Source organism: Aquila chrysaetos, chromosome 8 (assembly GCF_900496995.4).
Source record: "Aquila chrysaetos chrysaetos chromosome 8, bAquChr1.4, whole genome shotgun sequence".
NCBI classification, from domain to species: domain Eukaryota; kingdom Metazoa; phylum Chordata; class Aves; order Accipitriformes; family Accipitridae; genus Aquila; species Aquila chrysaetos.
Genome location: NC_044011.1, coordinates 10,819,205 through 10,838,781, shown reverse-complemented (window position 1 = coordinate 10,838,781; position 19,577 = coordinate 10,819,205). Strand labels below are relative to the sequence as shown.

At 44.5% G+C, this 19,577-nt stretch overlaps 2 protein-coding genes and 1 long non-coding RNA gene across 5 annotated transcripts in view; 2 read left to right on the top strand and 1 right to left on the bottom strand.

The window, feature by feature from the left end:
* The window catches only part of IGF2R (insulin like growth factor 2 receptor), a 61,244-nt gene extending 55,977 nt beyond the window's left edge, over positions 1 to 5,267 (top strand). Inside the window, exons 44-48 of the mRNA XM_030021887.2 lie at positions 305 to 489; positions 990 to 1,176; positions 2,261 to 2,425; positions 3,049 to 3,118; positions 3,585 to 5,267. Coding sequence (XP_029877747.1) covers positions 305 to 489; positions 990 to 1,176; positions 2,261 to 2,425; positions 3,049 to 3,118; positions 3,585 to 3,986 — 1,009 coding nt within the window. The 3' untranslated portion in view covers positions 3,987 to 5,267. The remainder of the gene's footprint in view (positions 1 to 304; positions 490 to 989; positions 1,177 to 2,260; positions 2,426 to 3,048; positions 3,119 to 3,584) is intronic.
* A 2,365-nt stretch (positions 5,268 to 7,632) lies between these two features.
* LOC115344489 lies at positions 7,633 to 8,536 on the bottom strand. Its single transcript, XR_003924535.2, has 2 exons — positions 8,304 to 8,536; positions 7,633 to 8,045 (listed from the first exon to the last, which is right to left on the bottom strand). It is a non-coding gene; the product is annotated as an uncharacterized LOC115344489 (long non-coding RNA).
* Positions 7,786 to 18,556, top strand: LOC115344488 (solute carrier family 22 member 2-like). 3 transcript variants are annotated; one of them, XM_030021889.2, is made up of 11 exons: positions 7,786 to 8,196; positions 10,443 to 10,546; positions 11,636 to 11,790; positions 13,971 to 14,139; positions 15,069 to 15,183; positions 15,289 to 15,395; positions 15,512 to 15,726; positions 16,123 to 16,231; positions 16,609 to 16,721; positions 17,797 to 17,896; positions 18,407 to 18,556. In XM_030021889.2, the coding sequence occupies exons 1-11, from the start codon at positions 7,786 to 7,788 to the stop codon at positions 18,471 to 18,473; spliced, it is 1,665 nt and encodes a 554-aa protein (XP_029877749.1). In that variant the 3' UTR covers positions 18,474 to 18,556. The 3 variants fall into 3 exon arrangements, with proteins under 3 accessions (XP_029877749.1, XP_040981077.1, XP_040981076.1); XM_041125143.1 differs by lacking the exons at positions 17,797 to 17,896; positions 18,407 to 18,556 and having other exon boundaries at positions 16,435 to 16,636; XM_041125142.1 differs by lacking the exons at positions 17,797 to 17,896; positions 18,407 to 18,556 and having other exon boundaries at positions 16,570 to 16,616.
* Positions 18,557 to 19,577: the final 1,021 nt, after the last annotated feature.

Here is a 19,577-nt window from a genome sequence, read left to right as displayed (position 1 = left end):
AGTTTATCTTAATCCTTTGGAAGTATTTACATGTTCATACACCCATTGAGGGCAATATAACTAGAAAAGTTTGCTTTTTGTGCTTTCTTAGAAAGATTATGTTTATGCTAAATGTAATCCTCATTTGTAACGTTCAGGAAGGAAGCCTCAGTGCTGCCTCTTTTTGGTTGCTGAATCAGTCACTCTAACTTGCTCTGGAATCAACCAGTGGTAGCAACTACGACTGTTGCTGGTCTTATGTTTTGGGAATAACCTAAATATGTGAATTTAGACTTAAGGATAGATGTGCCCTCTGTTTCTTCAGGTTGTACACAGCTTCTGGTGACATACGGACAAATGGTGATAAATATGTATATGAAATTCAACTTTCTGGTATAAGAAACTCAAGTTTCCCAGAATGCTCTGGAGCAAACATCTGCCAGGTTAAAACTAATGAACGTCGCTTTCGGAGAATTGGTTCTGCTAGAAAAGCTAAATATTATGTTGAGGGTAAGTACTTGCTCACTAGCCAGAATTCCTTGATGCTCTGTGTGAATTGCTTCATCAGAAAATGGTTCTTATTTCACAACATCTGTGCTAATCCCTTTCTGTAAAGGTATCCAGAGTCAGTCTAGCAGAATTTAGGTGGTTTTTTTTTCTCATTGTGCAAGCTCAATTGCAGATGTGGCTTTAATAGGGTTAGGGCTTGACACTTTTTGAAAGAGTTTGGTAGAAACAGTGCAAGATAGAAGACTTGGTTTTCTGTTTTCCTCTGTGCCTGTGCTGCATAAGCAATGATTTCTTTTATCTAGCTACTTTTTCTTGTGGAGAGCTTAGCCCACTCTTCCATAGCAACTGATGGGATCAGCTACATAAAAGTATAAAGTCACCTGCAGATACTGCAAAGTGTAAGCTGTTACTATAGAACAAATATGTAACTTTCCAGGGTCTAGTGTTAATAGAGTGTTCTCAAGGAAGTAGTAAACTATAAGGTTTTCTTCTCGTTGTAGATGATGACTTGGATGTCATATTTTCATCAGACTCCAGATGTGGTAAAGATAAATCCAAGTTTGTGTCTTCAACCATTTTCTTCCACTGCAGTCCACAAGTAAAGGAAGGCATCCCTGAATTCCTTCATGAGACAGCAGATTGCCAGTATTTATTTACCTGGTACACATCTGCTGTGTGTCCATTAATGTGAGTAGTTAACTGTTTTCTGAAAGCAGCTGTTGTCAGCACTTCTCAGCTAAAGGCTTGTTTGTATTTGTTCATCACAGTGATTGTGAAAGAGACTCACAGATAGATGGAATTGATGTTCATGTATGTAATGTTTCCCACATGATCACTAAGTAAAAGCTTGCTGAGTTGATCTGGACCTAAAGCTGCTTGTTTGCATGGGAAATGGAGAGGCATGGTGGAATCAATATCGTTGTTCTCACTAAGTAAAACCTACTGTAGGTAACAGATCGTGGTGTCTCATGTTACCGAGAGGAGTAACCAGTATTTGAGTAAGGTTTTTTTGTCCTCCTTGCCTTACTGTCTGGAAAACTTTAAAGCCATGGCAAAGACGGGCCTTCCCCTCTATCTGCCTACTTCTTTAGGCTGGAGTGAAAATCATTACAGGTCTTAGAGGAGTAATGAGGTATTTCTGCAATTAATTATGCTCAGCTTATCTAGAGATCCAAAAAGGAGTAATGAGGTGACAGTGTAAAAAGCAGAGTGACTGTATGTAGGTGCTTTCTGGCATTCTTGACACATGGGCAGCCTCACTGCAAAGAATGGAGTGACTACTTCTAGGACTGTTTGCTTTCTGGCTGCTAGCTTGAAAACACAGGGAAACTGTTTGTTTATACTGGTTTAAACAGGCAATTAGCTGTTGAGGTCTGTGTAGTGCTGTAGTCAGTTGAAAGATAAATAATCGCTGTAGCTTTTGCAGCTTGCTCAGGTGCAGGTTTGGTTCTAAAATAGCAGCTTTGTGTGGATAGCTGCTGCTGTGTAAACTCTAGAGTGCCTAATCATGCACTTCAGCCTTGACTGTAATCGGTTTTATGCACTGTTGGAAGGCATACCAGCATGTAGGCACAGTATATACGTTTTTTTTTTTCCAGTGGTTTTTATTTAGAATGAAATGCCCTGAATTCAATTCTTTATAGCTGTTAGTTAGGACTGACAGGATGGTGTAGCGTGTTTAATTTCTTTGAATCTGCTGTTCCTAATCCAGTTTGATGCAACTGATCAATAGATCTTACCTGTCATTTTCTTCCCAATTTTATGTTATTAGATTAACCGATGATCCAGGAAGCAATGAGCACCAGACTGATCAGGAGGCCCAAGTACATAAAGGCCTTTCAAGGAGAAGTCAGGCTGTTGGTGCTGTGCTGAGTGTCCTCCTAGTTGTTCTCACTGCATGCCTAATAATCTTGCTGTTCTACAAAAAAGAGAGGAGGTAAGAAATGATTGGGAGGCTTTAGAAGTGTCTCTGGTGGGACTTGGTTTCCTCAGTGAAAGGGAAGTAGTGAACTTTAGAGATTTAAGTTCTGTTTTTCCATTGGCAGCATCAACTGTCAAACCGCTGGGTTTTTTTTTCTAATTCCTCATTACTGTCTGAAGATCCATGTAAAGAGTGCTGGAGTACACAGTTGAATTGGGCTAGTCTCCATTGTGGACAATGGCTAATTAAGGAGGATAAAACAATGTGACAAAGTTGTTAGTATTTGATATCCCTCTCCTTTCACGGTGTCAAACTGGAAACGTACAACAGCAGCAAGGAACAAGTACAAGTCCTGCTGATCCTCTGCTTTCCAGACAAGTTTGGGTTTTTTTTCCCTTAGATATAAAGGCCAGAGGTGTTTCAGAACAGTCACCCTGAAGCTGTGATAAGGGGGAAGATGTACATCATTATGGACTGAATTTTGTCAATTTGAGTGGTTCAGGGTCAAGTGTCACTGCAATAGTTTGCAGCTTGCTTGGTGAAATGCTTTATGTTGATGGTAAAGATCCAGTGAAGAAAAGTGATGTCTAATAAGGGGAATACAGTCTCCCTAATGCAGTATTCTTCCTCTTCTTTAGGGAAATCGTAATAAACAAGATAACGAACTGCTGCAGAAGAACTTCTGGTGTTTCCTACAAATACACAAAGGTAATGCAGTGGCAAAATCAGAGGTTTTGTTTCTTGTCAAGTTTTCTTAATATGAAGCTTTTATTACTAAATAAATAACTCCCCTTAATTCCTAGTTCCTCCAGTGCATGGAAACCATACTGTGTGGCTTCAGGAAAGCCATGTAGCTGAGATGTCTACATTTATATTGTGAAATGGGAAAGGAAGATAGAGCTGAGGAAATGAAGAACAGTCCATAAATAGCCAAATAACACATAAATGTACAGGAAGAGAAAAAAGTGTTTTGGACATAGTGAAAAGCAGTAGTAACAGGATGCTATTGCAGCATTACTATCTCAGGACTAAGTTAAACCCAAGGCCATGTGTGCTGTGGGGTCTGACAGTTGGGGAGATCAGCGTGTGGCAGAGTCTAGAGTGGTATACACAGTCTCCTCTTGCTCTTCATTTTTTTTTTTTTTTTTTTTTTTTTTTTTTCCTCTCCTTGCAGATAAACAGTGAAGAAGAAGCTAATGAGAATGAAACAGAGTGGCTTATGGAGGAAATTGCAGCACCAAATCAACGAACAACAAAAGGAGGGCAGGAGAATGGTCACATTACTACCAAGTCTGTTACATCTGAAGCCTTTACCTCTCTCCATGTGGATGACCTGGACAGTGAGGATGAAGTGTTAACCATTCCAGATGTAAAGATTCAGACAGGAAGAGGACTAGACAAGAGCAAGCACCCACAAAAGAAGCCACTCAGTCTTGGAAGTGATGACAAAGCTTATTTGCTGAATGGGGGAAAGGAAAAGAAAGCAAAAGCCAAGCCAGGCCAGCAGCAGGCACAGAACTCTACAAATACAGTATCGTTTCATGATGATAGTGATGAGGACTTGTTGAATGTTTAATAACCCCTCTTGTGCCTAATCAAATATATATAGAGAGATTATATATAACGGGACAACATTTCCAACCAAATATGAGGACTTCAGCCTGAAAAGATTTTTCTGAATTTTGCCTTTAACAAGAAACCATTGAAAAGGGAAGAAGAGAAAGATTTCTTGGTTGTTTACAATGATCTGTTCAGTAATGGCTGGATTTCTAACATCCAGTTGGCTGAGTTATGTTGACTCTCTCTAGCCAGGACACTTTTTATTTTTTAAGCCTCAGCATAGATGTTAAATGCTTGCTTGAAAAAGAGAAACCTTTGAAGGGAGATGGTTAAGGCTCAATGAAGCCCCTGGCTCCTGAGACTCAAGTTATCTGACTACTAGCATTTTAACTCCTTGTATTTATTGATCCTCACTACTCAGGTTTGCTTAATAGCAACATGTTCTTCCTGCCGGCAGGGTATTATTCTATGGGTTCACCCATCGTAAGACAAGGAAAAATATAAGTTGTGTGTGTTGGGATGATTTGATGTAAATTTTGGAACTGGTATAATTTATCCTGTAAATTTGAATATCCATTCTAATTTAAACAGATCATTGGTTCAAAGGTATTGACTGAAAGGTACAACTCTGTATAGCTTTAGCCTGAAATGGTTGCTGTTCTTTGCATGATATTTTTTTGGTACTGGTCATATGACTGACTTCATCAGTATTTGCCTAAGCAGCTGACAAGCACCCAAAGATTTTCTTTTCTTCTAGATTATGGCTGGACTAGGCTGACTGCACAGAGAACCAGAGTTTTCAAGGACGTAGAGGCAGAATTCCTACAATACAACCTGCACTGCCCAGTTTGTCATCACCAAGAAAAAAGTGCAACAAATAGAGGAGCCCTAGTTGGCACAATTCCTCTCTCTGTTATTAATTACAAGAAAAAAAATTGGGCCAATGTTTTCTGATAGCCTAAGTTCTAGCTCTTATGCTACGGTCCTGGCCACGGTCACTGATGTGAAATGTTGCTGGCAATGAATGCAAGTCAGATTTCCTCTAGCAGTCTTGCTCTTCTCTAGGTGTTTCCTAAATTAACTTATGGGCAATGACAGGGTTTCAAAGCATCGTACAAGTACATGCGTTGGTCAGAACTTTTTGAAACTTTTCATTGTTCCTTTTGGCTGGCTTATTCAGTTTCAACAATGGTTTCTTTTTATAAAAACTCCATTTTGAATCAAAATAGTGTAATATAAAGTATTCAGCAATTTCAATAAAAGATACGAAGTGGGTATTCCAAATCCCACATCTCAAGTCTGGAATCCTCCTTATACTAGCCTGTAATGCTGCTCATCAGCCTGGTGATACCCTTTTTTGCTGTGATAGCTACTATCGTAATTGCATCACTCAAAATGAGAACTGATATTTGATGACAAAGATCAGGATATATAGGTAAGCCCCAGTGGTCTGTTCTTTCTTTTATCAGACTTGGGTTTTCTTCCTCCTTGTATTGCAACCAGTGAAGCTGTGAATCAGTTTGGCTAAAGCTGCATCGTCATACCTAAAACAAAAGCAGCATTTTTCGTATTTAGCATTAGGTTAATTTGGGGAATGAGAGGCTTGACAGTGTATTTTTAATAGTGTCAGTTACCATTGCGACAGTTCTCTCAATGGATTTTGAAGAATGCTGCTTCCCTTCCCCAAGTCTTCAAGGCTGGCACCTTGGAGTTGTTTGATCCATGAACCGCTGCATGAAATGACTTCCCATGTATTAAGGCATAACACCACATGGTCTCTTCATTGTGACTGTGCATAACGAGGCTTAGGTAGAACAGAGCTGCTCTGCCTGGGGGTGCTTATCTGAGCAATATCGATGATGTATTTCTAATATGCAGCTGACAGCAGTGAGCAACTTCAGTGCCTAGTCTTGGAAGTATTGCTCACTTTTTGTCTAGGCTTTTGTAGGTAGGCTGACTGAATCTTATCTTGTTCAGAGCTGGATGCATGGCTTGCTTCACCAGGCTATTTTTCCAGTAGAATACCCTGCTTAACCATAGGGAGGCAAGTGTTAGGAGAATAGTGGGGACCAGACGAGTAAGTACAAAGAGCTGAGCCAGGAGCAGAAACCCTGCCAGTCAACAGCGTGTTTCCCTGGGCAGCGAGCCTCTAAGACACCCACCCGCGTGGCACAGTGCCACCCAACCCCTGTCTGGACTGCAGAGAGAGTGGTGGGAAATCAGGGAAAAAGGCCCACTCTGTATCTAACTTTTTTAGTTCACGTGGAACGTAGGCACACCATTACCAACTGGTTAAACAAAACCGCTAGGAAAGAAGCAACGCGAGGGTTTTTTGGGTGTGTTTTTTAAGATGCAGGCTTTGATTTCGGTTTCCTTGGCCTCAGCCGACTGCGCGCATCCTCCTGCTGAGGGAGGCTGGGGGGGCTGGCTGCGAGCGTGCCGGCTGCTGTGCGCTTGGGTGTCCCTGTCCCCGTCCCCAGCCCCACACGGAGCCTTTGCAGCCACGGAGGCGAAAGTCTGGTGTGGGCTGATGCTGTGCTGGGCTCAGGGTAACAGAGCCGTCAGTGGCTGCGGGAGAGGAGTTCTTGATACCTCGCTTCAGCCGTTCCTGCCTGAGAAGAGGGGTTTGGAGAGGAGGGCGCACAGCGGTGGGATGCAGGGAATGGAGTGCTGGTCCACAAAGCAGCTTTCACAGCTGGTTAGGTCACTGTTGCTCTGCTGGGCAGTGAGACCAGCTGAAGAACTGGTTCTGTTTCTGTCCCTGGGCCAGAAGTGCCTTTTAACTGGTTTATTTTTTTGGAGTGTATTGAGAGGAGGTCTTCTAATTTTTTTTTTGCCTGGTTGCCTAAACTGTGCAAGTCACTTTCCAGACCACTTTTCACATTTTTTCCATCTTTAAAATGTTACATTCACTTATGTTTTTCTTTCTGATGGAAGCAGCTGTTGTCAGCAAAAGGGGTTGGAGTAGCAAGTGTCTATCCACAGACAGTATGAAGTATCATTGGAGCCTGATATAACTGCATTTTTTTGGGGGTGCCCCACAATGAATTCTACCGAAGGTCTTACAGGTGTTCTGCGATAAGAAATAGCTGCTTTGGCCATAAGTGTTTTGTATTATGGCTTTCCAAAGCTATTCCCAGTGTGTAATTCCTTAGTGAATGCTCTTTATCTTTCCTATCACTGCAGAAATGTGGTCAGCTGAAAATTGTGTTCCCTGCTGTAGGTGGGAGAGGTTTTCCTTGGAAATGAAGGAGTGTGGAGAGTGAGGGTGGCTGGGGGGGGTGAGACATACATGATACTGGATTTTGTGGGGAAAGCTGTTCCTTTACCGTCATGTGGCTCAATGTGGAGACACTTCTGTTTCACCGTGTACTTACCTATTCTTTATGGAACCTGGCTGATAAGCTTTGTTCACATGTGGTGCCCAGCAACTGCTACACTGAACTTTTCATTTACTCGCATGTTGGTGGACTTTTCCATCCTCACTTGCCCCTTAAAATGCTGCTTCTTTGAGGAGCTGGTTTGGCTAATAAAGAAACCCCCAAATGCTGTGGGTGTTAGGGGCTTTTCTGGAGAAACGGAACGTATGTGCTCTGATTAGGGGTTAAATGCAAATTCTCCCTGGGTGAATTAAGGTCTGATTTCAAATGAGACCTAAAAAATAAAGCTTGCAACATGTAGTTTAATAATTTATGGAGTTAGTCTTGACTTTTGGTCAAATGTCTTTGTTACTTAAATAGCTTTGCTGCCAACTAAATGTATCAGTGCTGCAGAGAAGACCTAGATGAAGTTTTTGGCGGGGTTTTGATGCCAAAATGCCAACCCTAGATGACATTTTGGAGAACGTTGGAGAATTTGACAGGTTCCAGAAGCAAACCTTCTTTGTCCTGTGTTTGCTTTCTGCTGCCTTCACCCCGGTGTATGTGGGTGTCGTCTTCTTCGGGTTCACCCCTGAGCATCGCTGCTTCAGTCCCGGGGTGGCCGAGCTGAGCCAGCGGTGTGGCTGGAGCCTGGATGAGCAGCTGAATCGCACGGTTCCCGAGTGGGGCGGCCACGGGGCCGGTTTCGGCAGCCGCTGCAGGAGGTACGAGGTGGACTGGAACGCGACGGGCGTCAGCTGCACCGACCCCCTCGGCAGCCTTGTGGGCAACCGGAGCAGCGTCCCCCTCGGTCCCTGCCGGGACGGCTGGGTCTACGACTCCCCGGGGACCTCTCTCGTGACCGAGGTAAAAACAAATACCGTCCTTCCCTTGGCCCTGCAGTTACAGACATGCTGAGGGACGCGGGAGAGGATTGGTGTAGCCTAGGCTGGGTTAAAAGGACGCCTGCTTACCTGGGCGAGGGATCCTCTTGCTGCGAACTTGTGCGGGGTGCTTTGCAAGCTGTTTTCCCTCTGTCTTTCCTGTGGCGTGTTGCCTTGGCTGCTCAGGAGGCTCCTCTCTCCAGCTGGGCAGCAAAGCATATTTCAGCAAATAAATCCCCAGGTAGATAAAGTCCAGTTCTGAACGCAACTCCCGTCACACGAGAGGTCCCATTGGTGGAGGTGTGTAAACAGTGTCTGTGAGGGAGTAGCGGCTCGCGGTGCTGCGAACAAAACCTGCCGATCCCCGAGCAGGCACGCTGCGCAGACCGCCCGGTCTTCCTGGGATCCGTGCCCAGATGTGAAGGTCTTGATTTCTTTTTCTTTTTTTTAAATGAAGAAAGTCTTTCGAAGTTTGTTTCAAGTATGATTGAATGACTATGGGTGGGGGAAAAGGTAATCACCTCTTACAATTAAACAGCTTAACCCAGGAATAAATTGCAGAAAATCTGATGGCTGTTTTGTGTTCTCAGAAGATGTGTGAATAAACTGAAAATGGTATTTAAGCTACTTGGGGTACTCTGGGGTTTTAGGTGCCTTAACTTTAAACACAAATCAGTATGTGGGATGACAAACTTGATCTTGTGATAGAAAGTTCCACCAAATTTTTAAAGATGGCGGAAGTCAGGATTCTTTCCCCCGTATACCTAACACAAACACAGGTAAATTCTGTGCCCTAGCAACTTCAGCATTTATAGTTTTGTAGGAGGTTGGAGCTAGATTTTAGGCGATGTACTGTAAGTGTACTTCTTTAAGCAGTGTATGGACTATGTGATATTGAAGTGAGGAAGTGAAACGCCTCAAATGGAGCGTGAGCCAGGACTTCTACAAAGCAACAGCACAGCCGGCACATCTCGCTGCAAAAGGCTTGAGCGGATGCTGTGGTCCAGATTCCCCCCGCCATGATCTCTTGAAACTGTGGGAAGCTGAAGACTTGCAGTCTGTGTGGACACGTGCAGCCACGCTCTCACATCAGTGGTCTTCCCTTTTCTTCCGAAGGTGGTGCAAGGCCAGGCCTGCAGGCTGCTTATTCCACAGGATAACCAGAAATGTCATGTGCCTCTGTGCATTTTGGCAACGTGTTTTGCTTCTGGATGTGACTGTTTCCGTGAAGGCTCTCAGGCTCTGTTATGTTGTCCCTTGCTCTGGCAGCTAAGCAAGGGAAAGGATATAGTGCTGAGTAAAGCACGTTACTTTGCTCGAAGGAAAAATTTACATGTGGAAGAACATCCTCATGGGAAGCCCCACAGAGCATCAGGAGGAATATCTGGTTTTATGTTGATTAAAGATGCATAGCTTTAAATAAATCCAGCTACCAGTAGGATGGGAAGGGATTCTCAGTCATGTTAGGACTGCTTTTTGAAATAACTTATTCTCCACTAGCTTTTATGTTTATCTACTTAAGTAAGATAAGAGAACTAAGGCCAGGTGGCAACTTGTATGTATGTACCCATGTGGCATAAAGCTTGGCCCTGGATACAAAATACCCGGTCTCCAGAGTCGTTAGGCTGTAGGACAATTTGGTTGAGCAAAAGGCCAGCATAGAGAGAAAATGCTGTGGCCTCGGGGCCAGATGCAAATATCTCCTCCCACGCTCCTTCAGGGAGCCAGCGCTCCATGGGAAGCAGGGTGAGGCAGGCTTCTGCAAGCATCTAGGATACCTTTAGTGAAGGCATCACCCTTAGTCCTCAGGGGTCTGCAGGGGCTACTGTGACATGTGAGGGTATGAGGCAACCAGAACTGCTTAGAAACATTCACTACCAGCCACAAAACAAGCTGTTTGAAAAGCCCAGGGTCATCATCAGGTCCATGCTGATTTGATCAACAAGGCCTAACACAAATTAGGGTCCGGATCTTGACAGGTAGTAACTCAGTTATGTTCTTTCCAGTAATGAGAGATGAGGCACGAATGAGAAATACCAGGAAACTGCTCAAGGGCTTGATCCCGTTTTTAATGTTGGCCACTTAATTAAGTCAGTAGGGTTTCTGGGTGCTGATAAAACAGGCATTGACCCAGACCCAAGTTTAAAATGTTAACTGAAGTGAAAACTTGTGGATGTGAGCCAGCTCCTCATTTCACTCTTTTGCTTCTAACTGTGGTTGCTCTTTTAGTTTAACCTGGTGTGTGAGGACTCCTGGAAGCTGGACCTCTTCCAGTCTTCTGTGAATGCTGGGTTTTTTATTGGCTCCATAAACATCGGCTACATAGCAGACAGGTATGTACGTGTGGGCTGACCGTAAACCCCTCTGACCTCCCTTATCAGTGTTCAGCAGCTGAGAGTGGGTAAAGGTAGAGAAAAGTTGTGCAACTGGTATCATCTGTGCTCTTCTCAAAATAAGCTCAATCACCTAGATGTTCAGGCGCAGTATTAGGAGCCGAGTACTCTGTCTCTTGGGTCATACCTGGTGATTTGCATGAATCTCTCCCGCTCTGCGAGTCCTGCAGAGCCTGCGAGGACTATTTTAGGACTATACGACCAGAACTCCCTACTGTGCCACACCAGAGCCTGGGGGTGTTAATCAAAGACAGGAAATACTGGTTTGGAGCTTGGCAACCTCTTGCTTCCTCTGGAGAAACTTTGGCATCGTAGCCGCAGAGACTGCCAGGGAGATACAGCAGGAGTGCTGGTTTGGAAATCCCCGTGTCCTGGCATCCTTATCACCCCTGTTCAGAGCCAGCAGAGACAGCCGCCCTTGCCCGGGTGGCCAGAGTTAAAACAAGAAAAAAATGCTGATATTTGAAAGCCCTTTTTCTGCCTTGTTCCCCTCTTGCCTGGGGAGCATTGGTACAGCAGGCTCTGAGCTGGTCCAGCTGTGAAATGCAGCCTGCTCCCAGCAAGATCCATACATATAAGACTTCTGGGGATTAAGATTGGGGTATATAAATCTCTTACCCTGGTGCATGCAGACATAGCAGAATCATAATATTAACCCATACTTATCTTTTACTCCATTATAAAAAACAAATTACTAAGCTGCCTATTCTGAAATTCAGAGCCAACAGTCACAGCCCAAATACATGTAAATATGGGACTACTGCTGCTTTTTAACTTGGGAAATTTTTCTTACTCCAAGAAGCCTGAAAGCCTTTGTGGAATTGCAGAGCAATTAGCACAGTAATTTTTCAGAGAATTGGAAAGCAGAAAAGTGAGTAATGGGCTAAGAATAAAAGTCAGTATGCATCCCTTGTATAGCACAGTTGCATTTTTTTTTTTTCCCAACGATGCAGAAGGCTCTTCCTACTTTAAAAAGCCTGTCTTTTCATGACCAGTGTTTTGCTTTACTCATATTATCTTCCAATCCAGGTTTGGCCGTAGATTTTGCCTCTTAAATACAATTCTTGCAAATGTCGTCTGTGGAATCCTTCTGGTCTTTGTGCCCACCTACCTGTGGATAGTCATCCTCCGCTTCTTGCAAGGGCTGGTCAGCAAGGGCTGCTGGACCGCAGGCTACATCCTGGGTGAGTTCAGACCTTTTCCCAGGAGCGAGTCTGGCTGCAGAAGATGAAGAGAAAAAAAACCCAAAAAACCACCAACAAAACAATGAACAAAAGCCATTTAAAAAATGCCTCCCGTGGTGTTTTACCAAGGAGTTTTCTCCCTCTTTGACGTCATGGGGTTTTTTTAAAACAACTGTTGCTTCTCCCTAATGACAGCAGCCTTCAAAGCTCAAGCAGGTGGTGGTATATTAGGGCTGTTATCTCAAGATAGGCTTTCCCCTATGGTGCAGCTCCCCTTTGCAGATCTGGGCTCCTGGGCTCCTCTCCGTCCTCTTGGGCATCGGCTGGGGAAGGTGACAAACCCGGGGCAGACCGCAGCTGCTCCAGCCCGGTCGCAGACAGGGTGATGACAGAGGAGGCCATTAAAGAAGCAGGCAGAGGGTGGGGAAAATTGGAAGCATTTTTATGACACAAAGAGCATTAAAGGGCAAACAGAGGCTTTACAGCCTAAAAATAACCAAAGAACAGCATGTGCTTGCTGAGAAAAAGACAAGCTGTTTGGGTATCTGTGCACTTGTCTGAGAGGAGGCCAACCCGGGGAACTGCAGAGCAATGCGAGGAGCCAGGCTATGCTGGTGCTTCTCCCAGCACCTCGCACTGATCGTGTCTGGCGGCGAAGCACGGCTGCGTGGCAGCAGGTTTGGGGCCAGCTCAGCTTTCTGGTGCATGGTAGAGCTGCCTGGGACTTCTGGGGTGGAGTTCAGGCTCTTGTCAAAAAAACCCACCCCAATACCAAGCAATCACCGAAGCAGCAAATTAAGTATCTTAAATGCTGCCCAACAGAGTCTTATCTGGAGTAGGATGTCGGCTGGCCCTACAGAGTAGCTCCGAGTGATCCAGTTTACTGTGATGGTGATAAAAATATAAATGTCAATGCTCTAAAATGTTAAGTCTTTTAGTGGAGACATATTGCTAATGCAGTTATCCACATATCTGATATAAATAAAATAAAAGCATCTAGACCACAGTCCAGGCCATCTTCTGCCAAGACACAATTGTTCTCTTCTGTGCATATTCTAGACGCTTGCTTGGCCTCTTAAATATTTTCCTGGCACAAATGAAATCTTCATCACCTCTTCTGGGGAACTTTATGCCATTTTAGAGCATAAAATCCCTATCAGGATAATGACTTGTCCTATCCTGATATTTTCCCTCAGCTACACCTTGTTACTTCTGGATTCTCCTTGAAACTCTCATGAGAGAGAAGTCACCCAGAATCAGCCCCAAAGCTCCTTTAAACTTGTATCTTCTCCCTAAGGCTGGCCAATACTGAATGCTTGGGGAAGGAGCTTTGGGGAGAGGAGAGCTTTTGAGAAGGACAGAGCAACCTTCTTGTTGCACTCTTCTGGGACACTTGTCTATCCTTCAGCTGGTTTTGGCTCAGTACTGCTGAGATGTCTTTGTGCATCGTTTGGCCAAGCAGTATTGGCTAATCCAAGGCTCCAAAACGCAGCACTTCCTTCAGTTGCTAAATAACTGTCTTCTGTTCTTTTTCTACTTGATTTGCTTCCTTGGAATCACAAAACCAGATGCAAAATTGTGAGTATGCTCATGCCTGCCTGCTGAAATAGTTACTTTTAGCTCCGTATTAACAAAACTTAACCTGTGGGTCTATCCTGCGATGTGCAGTTGCAAAGTGCAGATGAGTCGTGAAGCCATCCTGACGAGGAAGCTGCATGCCATCCTGTTGTACAAGCATCTCTTATACACATGGAGTGAGATGCAGGCTGAAAGGCTGCACTTAGAAAACAAAATATGATGTTTTATTATTGGGTTGGAGACGTTATGTAGGTTGGTGTTAGATTTTACAACAAAGTCTACCTGTGCATTTTGAGGAATGTTTGATTTACTCAGATTTCCATGACAGAGGACAGTACTGGATGCCTTAGGCCAGTGTAAGAGCAGGAAGAGCGTTTTCGCCTCTGCTGAGAGTTCGGGTGGCAGAAGAACAAACCTTCCTCTGTGAGCACCAGGGCATTTGCGTCAGGAGGCTTTCTGCTGGGAAGCCCAGGGTTACCAAGACAGTTTCTTCAGGGTGCTAATGCAGCTTTGGTCTTCCAGCGTCCCCGCAGAGCAAATTACTGCTGCGCTGAGCGGTCATGGCTGAGCTGTCATTCACCCGTCTCTGTGTGTGTTTGCAGTGACAGAAGTCGTTGGTCCGAGGTACCGGAGGACGGTGGGCATCCTCTACCAGACGGCCTTCTCCGTTGGGCTCCTGGTCTTTGATGCCGTCGCTTACGCCATCCCTCACTGGCGGTGGCTGCAGCTCACTGTCACCCTGCCGAGCTGCTTCTTCCTGCTCTACTACTGGTAAACGAGCTTTCATTGTACCGCTGCCCACGACCTAAAAACCAGCTTCTCCTGCTTCTTGAGGCTTGATAGTGAGGGAGATTTGGCACTGCTTTTCGTTTGTGTGTACCTCTTAGTGCAGAAAGGAGGTACACAGCAAAAAGGAGAGGGAAATAGGAAGCTGACTTCTGTTTAAAAGAAAGACCACTTTGAAAAACACTGAGAGTGAGTGGTTTAATATCATATATTATCTTCATGAAGTATTTCATAAAGGAAAAATAACACCTCAACATAATTTAGTGGATCCTACACTGACAAGATGGTTATTGAGAGATTGTTGAATGCTAACATAACTGTAACGGGTTGTTTACGTGTTCTTTTAAGGAAAAAAGTTGCAGCTTTCTGTGGTCCGACCAAAAGAAGGCACGTGGGTTCACCTTTATTTTGGATTCTCTCCTCTCTTTTTGATTGATATTTTTCAGTTTGAGTGCTTTGGATTTGAGAAATTGTCTGGATGAGTCGAGAAGTTAGGAACAGTAGAAAGAGATTTTTCCATATTTGTGAATTGGTAAGCCAATTCTACCTTGTTTACTACTTCTTAACCTGTGATGGCACAATTGGAAAATGGCTCCGTAAGAGGAGCCAGTTTGTGGTCAACAGGCTGAATAAGATGATAGCACTACTCTCGCTCAAATCCCTTCCCTGATTTCTCTTTAGCAAACTCATCTCCAACTAAAGCCGCTACCACAACTGCTCCTCTTCCCATTTTGGCAGTGGGATATACTATTTTTCCTGATGGGGTGGGGGGTGGAAAACACAAAACCCAACCAACCAACCAAAAAACCCACCTGCCTTTATTCAACCAAAGCACTCTCTCCACAGTCTCCATACATGGGAGCACTATGTGGGCTTTATGTTTTGGTATATAATAGCATCCACTTATGTTGTAGGTGCCTTCCAGAGTCTCCCAGGTGGCTGATATCTCAAGGAAAAAATGACAAAGCTATGAAAATTGTCAGCGATATGGCTAAAAAAAATCGGAAAAAGATGTCTTCCCATTTTGAGGTGAGCTCAGGGTTTGCTTGTCCGTGTAAGTAAGCATCATGACAGCCCGTTCCATCAGTTCCTCCCAGTAGACACTTACTGTACTTTGTACTGGCTCTTCCACAGGACATTAAATTAGAAGAGGAAGATGGTGGAAAGCAGAGTCCTTCACTCATTGACCTTGTCAGGACACCACAGATGAGAAAAAACACGTTCATTTTGATGTACAACTGGTAAGAAGATAATGTTGGAGGGCTGTTTTTGAAGCTCTGGTTTTGAAGGCTCCAGCAGGACACAGACCTCTGTTCTCCGACTGACTAACAAAGCCAGGATGCTCTCCTCTGCCTAGGTTCACAAGCTCTGTCCTCTACCAGGGGCTCATCATGCACATGGGAGTAGCTGCTGGGAACATGTACCTGGATTTCCTGTATTCTGCGCTTGTTGAGTTCCCGGCCGCCTTCATCATCATCGTCACCATCGACCGCGTCGGGCGGCGCTACCCCTGGGCTGCGGCAAACCTGGTGGCTGGGGCCGCCTGCCTTGTCACAGCCCTGATCCCAGAGGGTGAGTCGCCTGGGAGCAGCACCCACCTCTCCCTCCCTTCCCCTGAGGTCCAGCCCCAAAGGTCCGCAAACCCACGGCTGCTGTCGGGTCCTGCCTCCCTGACTTTTAGCGGTGCTCCTCGTGCTGCAGAAGTGAGATGAGGTCGATTTGTAGGACTGCTCATCATAAATCTGAAAGCACCTGGGTCCCCCGTGCAGCTTTGGGAGGGTCCCTGTGCCACAGCTCATGCCGAGCTGACTGTTCCCGTTCCCTCATTCACACAGGAGAAACTAGGCCCCTTAAAAATTTCAAGTGATACGGGATCAGAGGTCCCCCTAAAATAACATGGGTTTATTAATTGACACCTGCTAAATCACTGGGATACTTTTAAATGCATTGAATGTATTTTGTCTGCAGACATACATTGGCTAAAAGTCATTGCTGCTTGCATTGGGAGAATGGGAATCACAATGGCTTTTGAAATGGTTTGCTTTGTGAACACTGAACTGTATCCAACATACATCAGGTACGTGCATCCTCCTACCCATTGCTATTTGGCCTGGAAACAAATAGTTGAGGCCAACGTGTATGTTATGTGTTATGCTAAATTAAGGTAGCCTCAAATGCTTCAGAGCTACACAAGTACCACTGAACATAAAGTAGGTGGAGCACAATTAAAATGCTTTACAAAGGTAGCTTAATAAAGAAAACAAATGTACTTTAAGGCAGGTGAAAACTCATGTGACTGAAATAAAGGGAAATGTGGAGACAACCCGGGTGGACGAGGGGTCTGAAGTCCCACACAGTGCTTGAATTTGTCCTGCATAAGGGTCAGAGTTGTGATCCGTCCCCTTCCCCCTGCAGTACTCTGTTGCTAACGTGATCACTTTGCTGTTCAACCAGGAACCTCGGGGTGATGGTCTGCTCCTCCTTGTGTGATGTGGGCGGAGTCATCGTCCCATTTATTGTCTACAGACTGGTGGAAGTCTGGCACGATCTGCCGCTGGTAGTCTTCAGTAAGTGCCACCTTACCTCCTTGCTGGCTGTTCCTGGGGTGCAGCAGTGGGGCCCAAGTTCCAAAGGGAGGGAAAAGGCACGGAGGCAGTTGCTCCAAGTTCAGCAGAAGCCCTTTCCTGTCTATAAAAGCCATAGCCTTCAGTTTATAACAACCTGGTGCTTGTTTATGCATTCATGTCTCCTTTGCCCTTATTATTGTTCCTTGCATTTTAAAGGAAGTTAGAGGTGAATACCGGTTTGACACATGGCAAAGAGATGAGAAACACTTTGAGATTAATATTTGATGGATTAAGATCTGATGAATTACTGCTCTTCTGTGAGGTATATTGTCTCAGTCCAGGAGCCAAAACCTAGAATTTCACGTAACTGCCTATTTAATGGAGTACAAGCGTGGCTGTTACACTTCAGCTTTTCTGACAGTCTGTTAACTGGCTATTCTCCAGCTGTTTGGAAAGGGGTTGGTAAATAAATGCAAGATGAGTGTTTGCAGACTAGTGACCTGAACTCCCAGGGCAGAGTCTGCAAAACTTTTCTGAATCTTTAGATCAGCACACTATTTATAGAAAAATATCTTGAATGGCAATATGCAGTTTTTAACAGACAGGACATTTAGGAGGGTGCTTAGTAGATTTAAAATATAGATGCCAAACATGTGCGAAGGGGGTAAAAGAAATTATCAGTGGAGAAGTTAATCACATTGTCTAAAAGATAATACATTCTGTATGTGTTTTCTAATCTTATGACTAGCAGAAAAACTAAACACTTTTCCTGGCATGCTCTCACACTAGAAAAGGTTCTTTTCTCTATAAAGGAAGGATTGTCTGTCTAGTCTGAGATGCCCTAGTTCAGTACATAACTCACAACTGAACTTGGCTTATTGCTGTCTCCACATGGCAGCCACGTCCTCCTGAGGTGGCATGACAGTTTTATATAGAGCCTTGATGTGCACATCCTGTATGAGGAATGAAATAAAATGCCATTTATGAGTCCTATGTGTCAGGCAGTAGAAAGTGATGTATATGCTGGAAATTGGTATATGCTAACAAGCTCTTTGTGCATCTGTTTGATTTGAAGCTGTTCTTGGTTTGGTTGCGGGTGGACTGGTGTTGTTTCTACCTGAAACTAAAGGAAGAGTTTTGCCTGAGACTGTTGAAGATGTTGAAAACTTTCATGGGTGAGTCAGGATGATGAACTCTTAGCAGCTTTCACTTGAAATTGTGCAAAATCCCTGCCCAGAGCAACTTGGGGAAGCCCAGGGGTTACTTGGCTGCCTCCTATGCCTCCAAGAAGTTGCTAGTTAATTCTTAGACTCTAGCTGGAGAGATTTTGGACTCTCTTTTTACCACTTGTCTACCTAGGCATCTGAAAATAAGCAGCATAGGCCTTTACTAGCCTATGAATAACTGCACTAGTCTCTCAAACTTGCAGCAATGCTATTATAAATGTTATTTGTTCTTAAAAAGAACTAACTGTGGAACAGAAAAAGGGCACTCTTCATACTAGCTACTCATGTGGTGAGTGAAGCACCAGTATGTACTGAGGAGCCAGAGCAAACCTAGAGGATTTGAGGATTAGATGCTCATTTTCTCTGGGGGAGAGGCAGAGTAAATGAAGAACTTGAAGTTAGCTGCCCACTGAACACCTTCATTCCTGGTTTGCTGCTCACATCTTGCTATTCTTACAGGCACAGTGCTCCAAAGGCCAAAAAAATCTATCTCCACGTCCAAACACCAGAAGCAGCACGTGACTGAAGAAGGCAGAACTCTTTCTGGACAATCTGTTTTAGGGGACTAGCATGGAAAGGCAAATTGGAATAAACATTCTCTTAAAAGTCTTGACTGTTTGGGGTTTTCTGATGGGATTGTCCCTATTACTGCATAGCTGCTTCCCTCTCTGTACACTATAAGATAAATATATTTTAGGGCTGGGAAATCTTCGTACCAGGTGCGTGGACCTCATCATGGGGACAGACCTTAACTTGAGGATGGTGGGGTCCATCCCAACAAAACTTTATAAGCCTCCATGAAGTCTGACTCTGTTGTTTTGTCTTATGAAGGGGCAGCATAATATAACAGAGATTTACCTCTGCTGTGGAACCGAGGTGACTACAAACCTTATACAATCTTGTTACAACTTGCAATAGATTTGTGCGGACTTTTTTTTTTTTTGGCTAGCCCCTATGTGTTATGGTGTTCATGTGAGTCCATATGCCTATGCAGTAGCCCTCACTGGGGATTTTGTTGGCTATTCCCAGGCTCACAAGAATGGGCATGTGGCAACTCCAGAGCAGGAAAAGGGGTGCATGGGAGAAACCTTATGAAGGGCTATGAGTCTAATAGCCTTGTTCCATCTTCAATGTGTAACCACTAAATTTTCTTGTCTTGTTAAATATCGTCTTCATAGTGGATAATCTGTGCTCTTTTTCTGTGCAAAACTGGTTTCCTAAGCCTCCATAGCATTAAAAATGTGTGCATACACAGACATGCAGAACTTTATTAAAAAGAGTATGTTGAGACTCCAGTCAGGGGAAAAGCATTACAGCTGCCAGGAGAGGGACTGAGAGAGCCCACCCGACTCCTGCTCTACTGGAGACTTAGGATGGAAGCGGGACCTGGACAGAGCTGTATCTCTTACGTGTTTGGAGGGAGCAGCCCTGCAGGGACACCCCTTTGGAGTGAGCCGGGCTCAGGCTTGGGGACCTGCAGGACTCTGACCAGGGATTTGGCCAGAGGTCCTGTGCCTCAGGGAGCATTAGGGACAACGCTGCCGGGAAATACCCAGCACCTTTCACAAATTTCTTAGTCCATCCCATTGAGCAACTGTAACAGAGCTGTGGTTGCAGAGGAAAATGGGCA

Excerpts from the sequence above, each read along its gene's own strand:
- LOC115344488 (XM_030021889.2), top strand. The coding sequence starts at position 7,786 with ATGCCAACCCTAGATGACATTTTGGAGAACGTTGGAGAATTTGACAGG. Across the intron at positions 8,197-10,442 it reads GGACCTCTCTCGTGACCGAG|TTTAACCTGGTGTGTGAGGA; the intron begins GTAAAAACAAAT and ends TTGCTCTTTTAG. Across the intron at positions 11,791-13,970 it reads GACCGCAGGCTACATCCTGG|TGACAGAAGTCGTTGGTCCG; the intron begins GTGAGTTCAGAC and ends GTGTGTTTGCAG.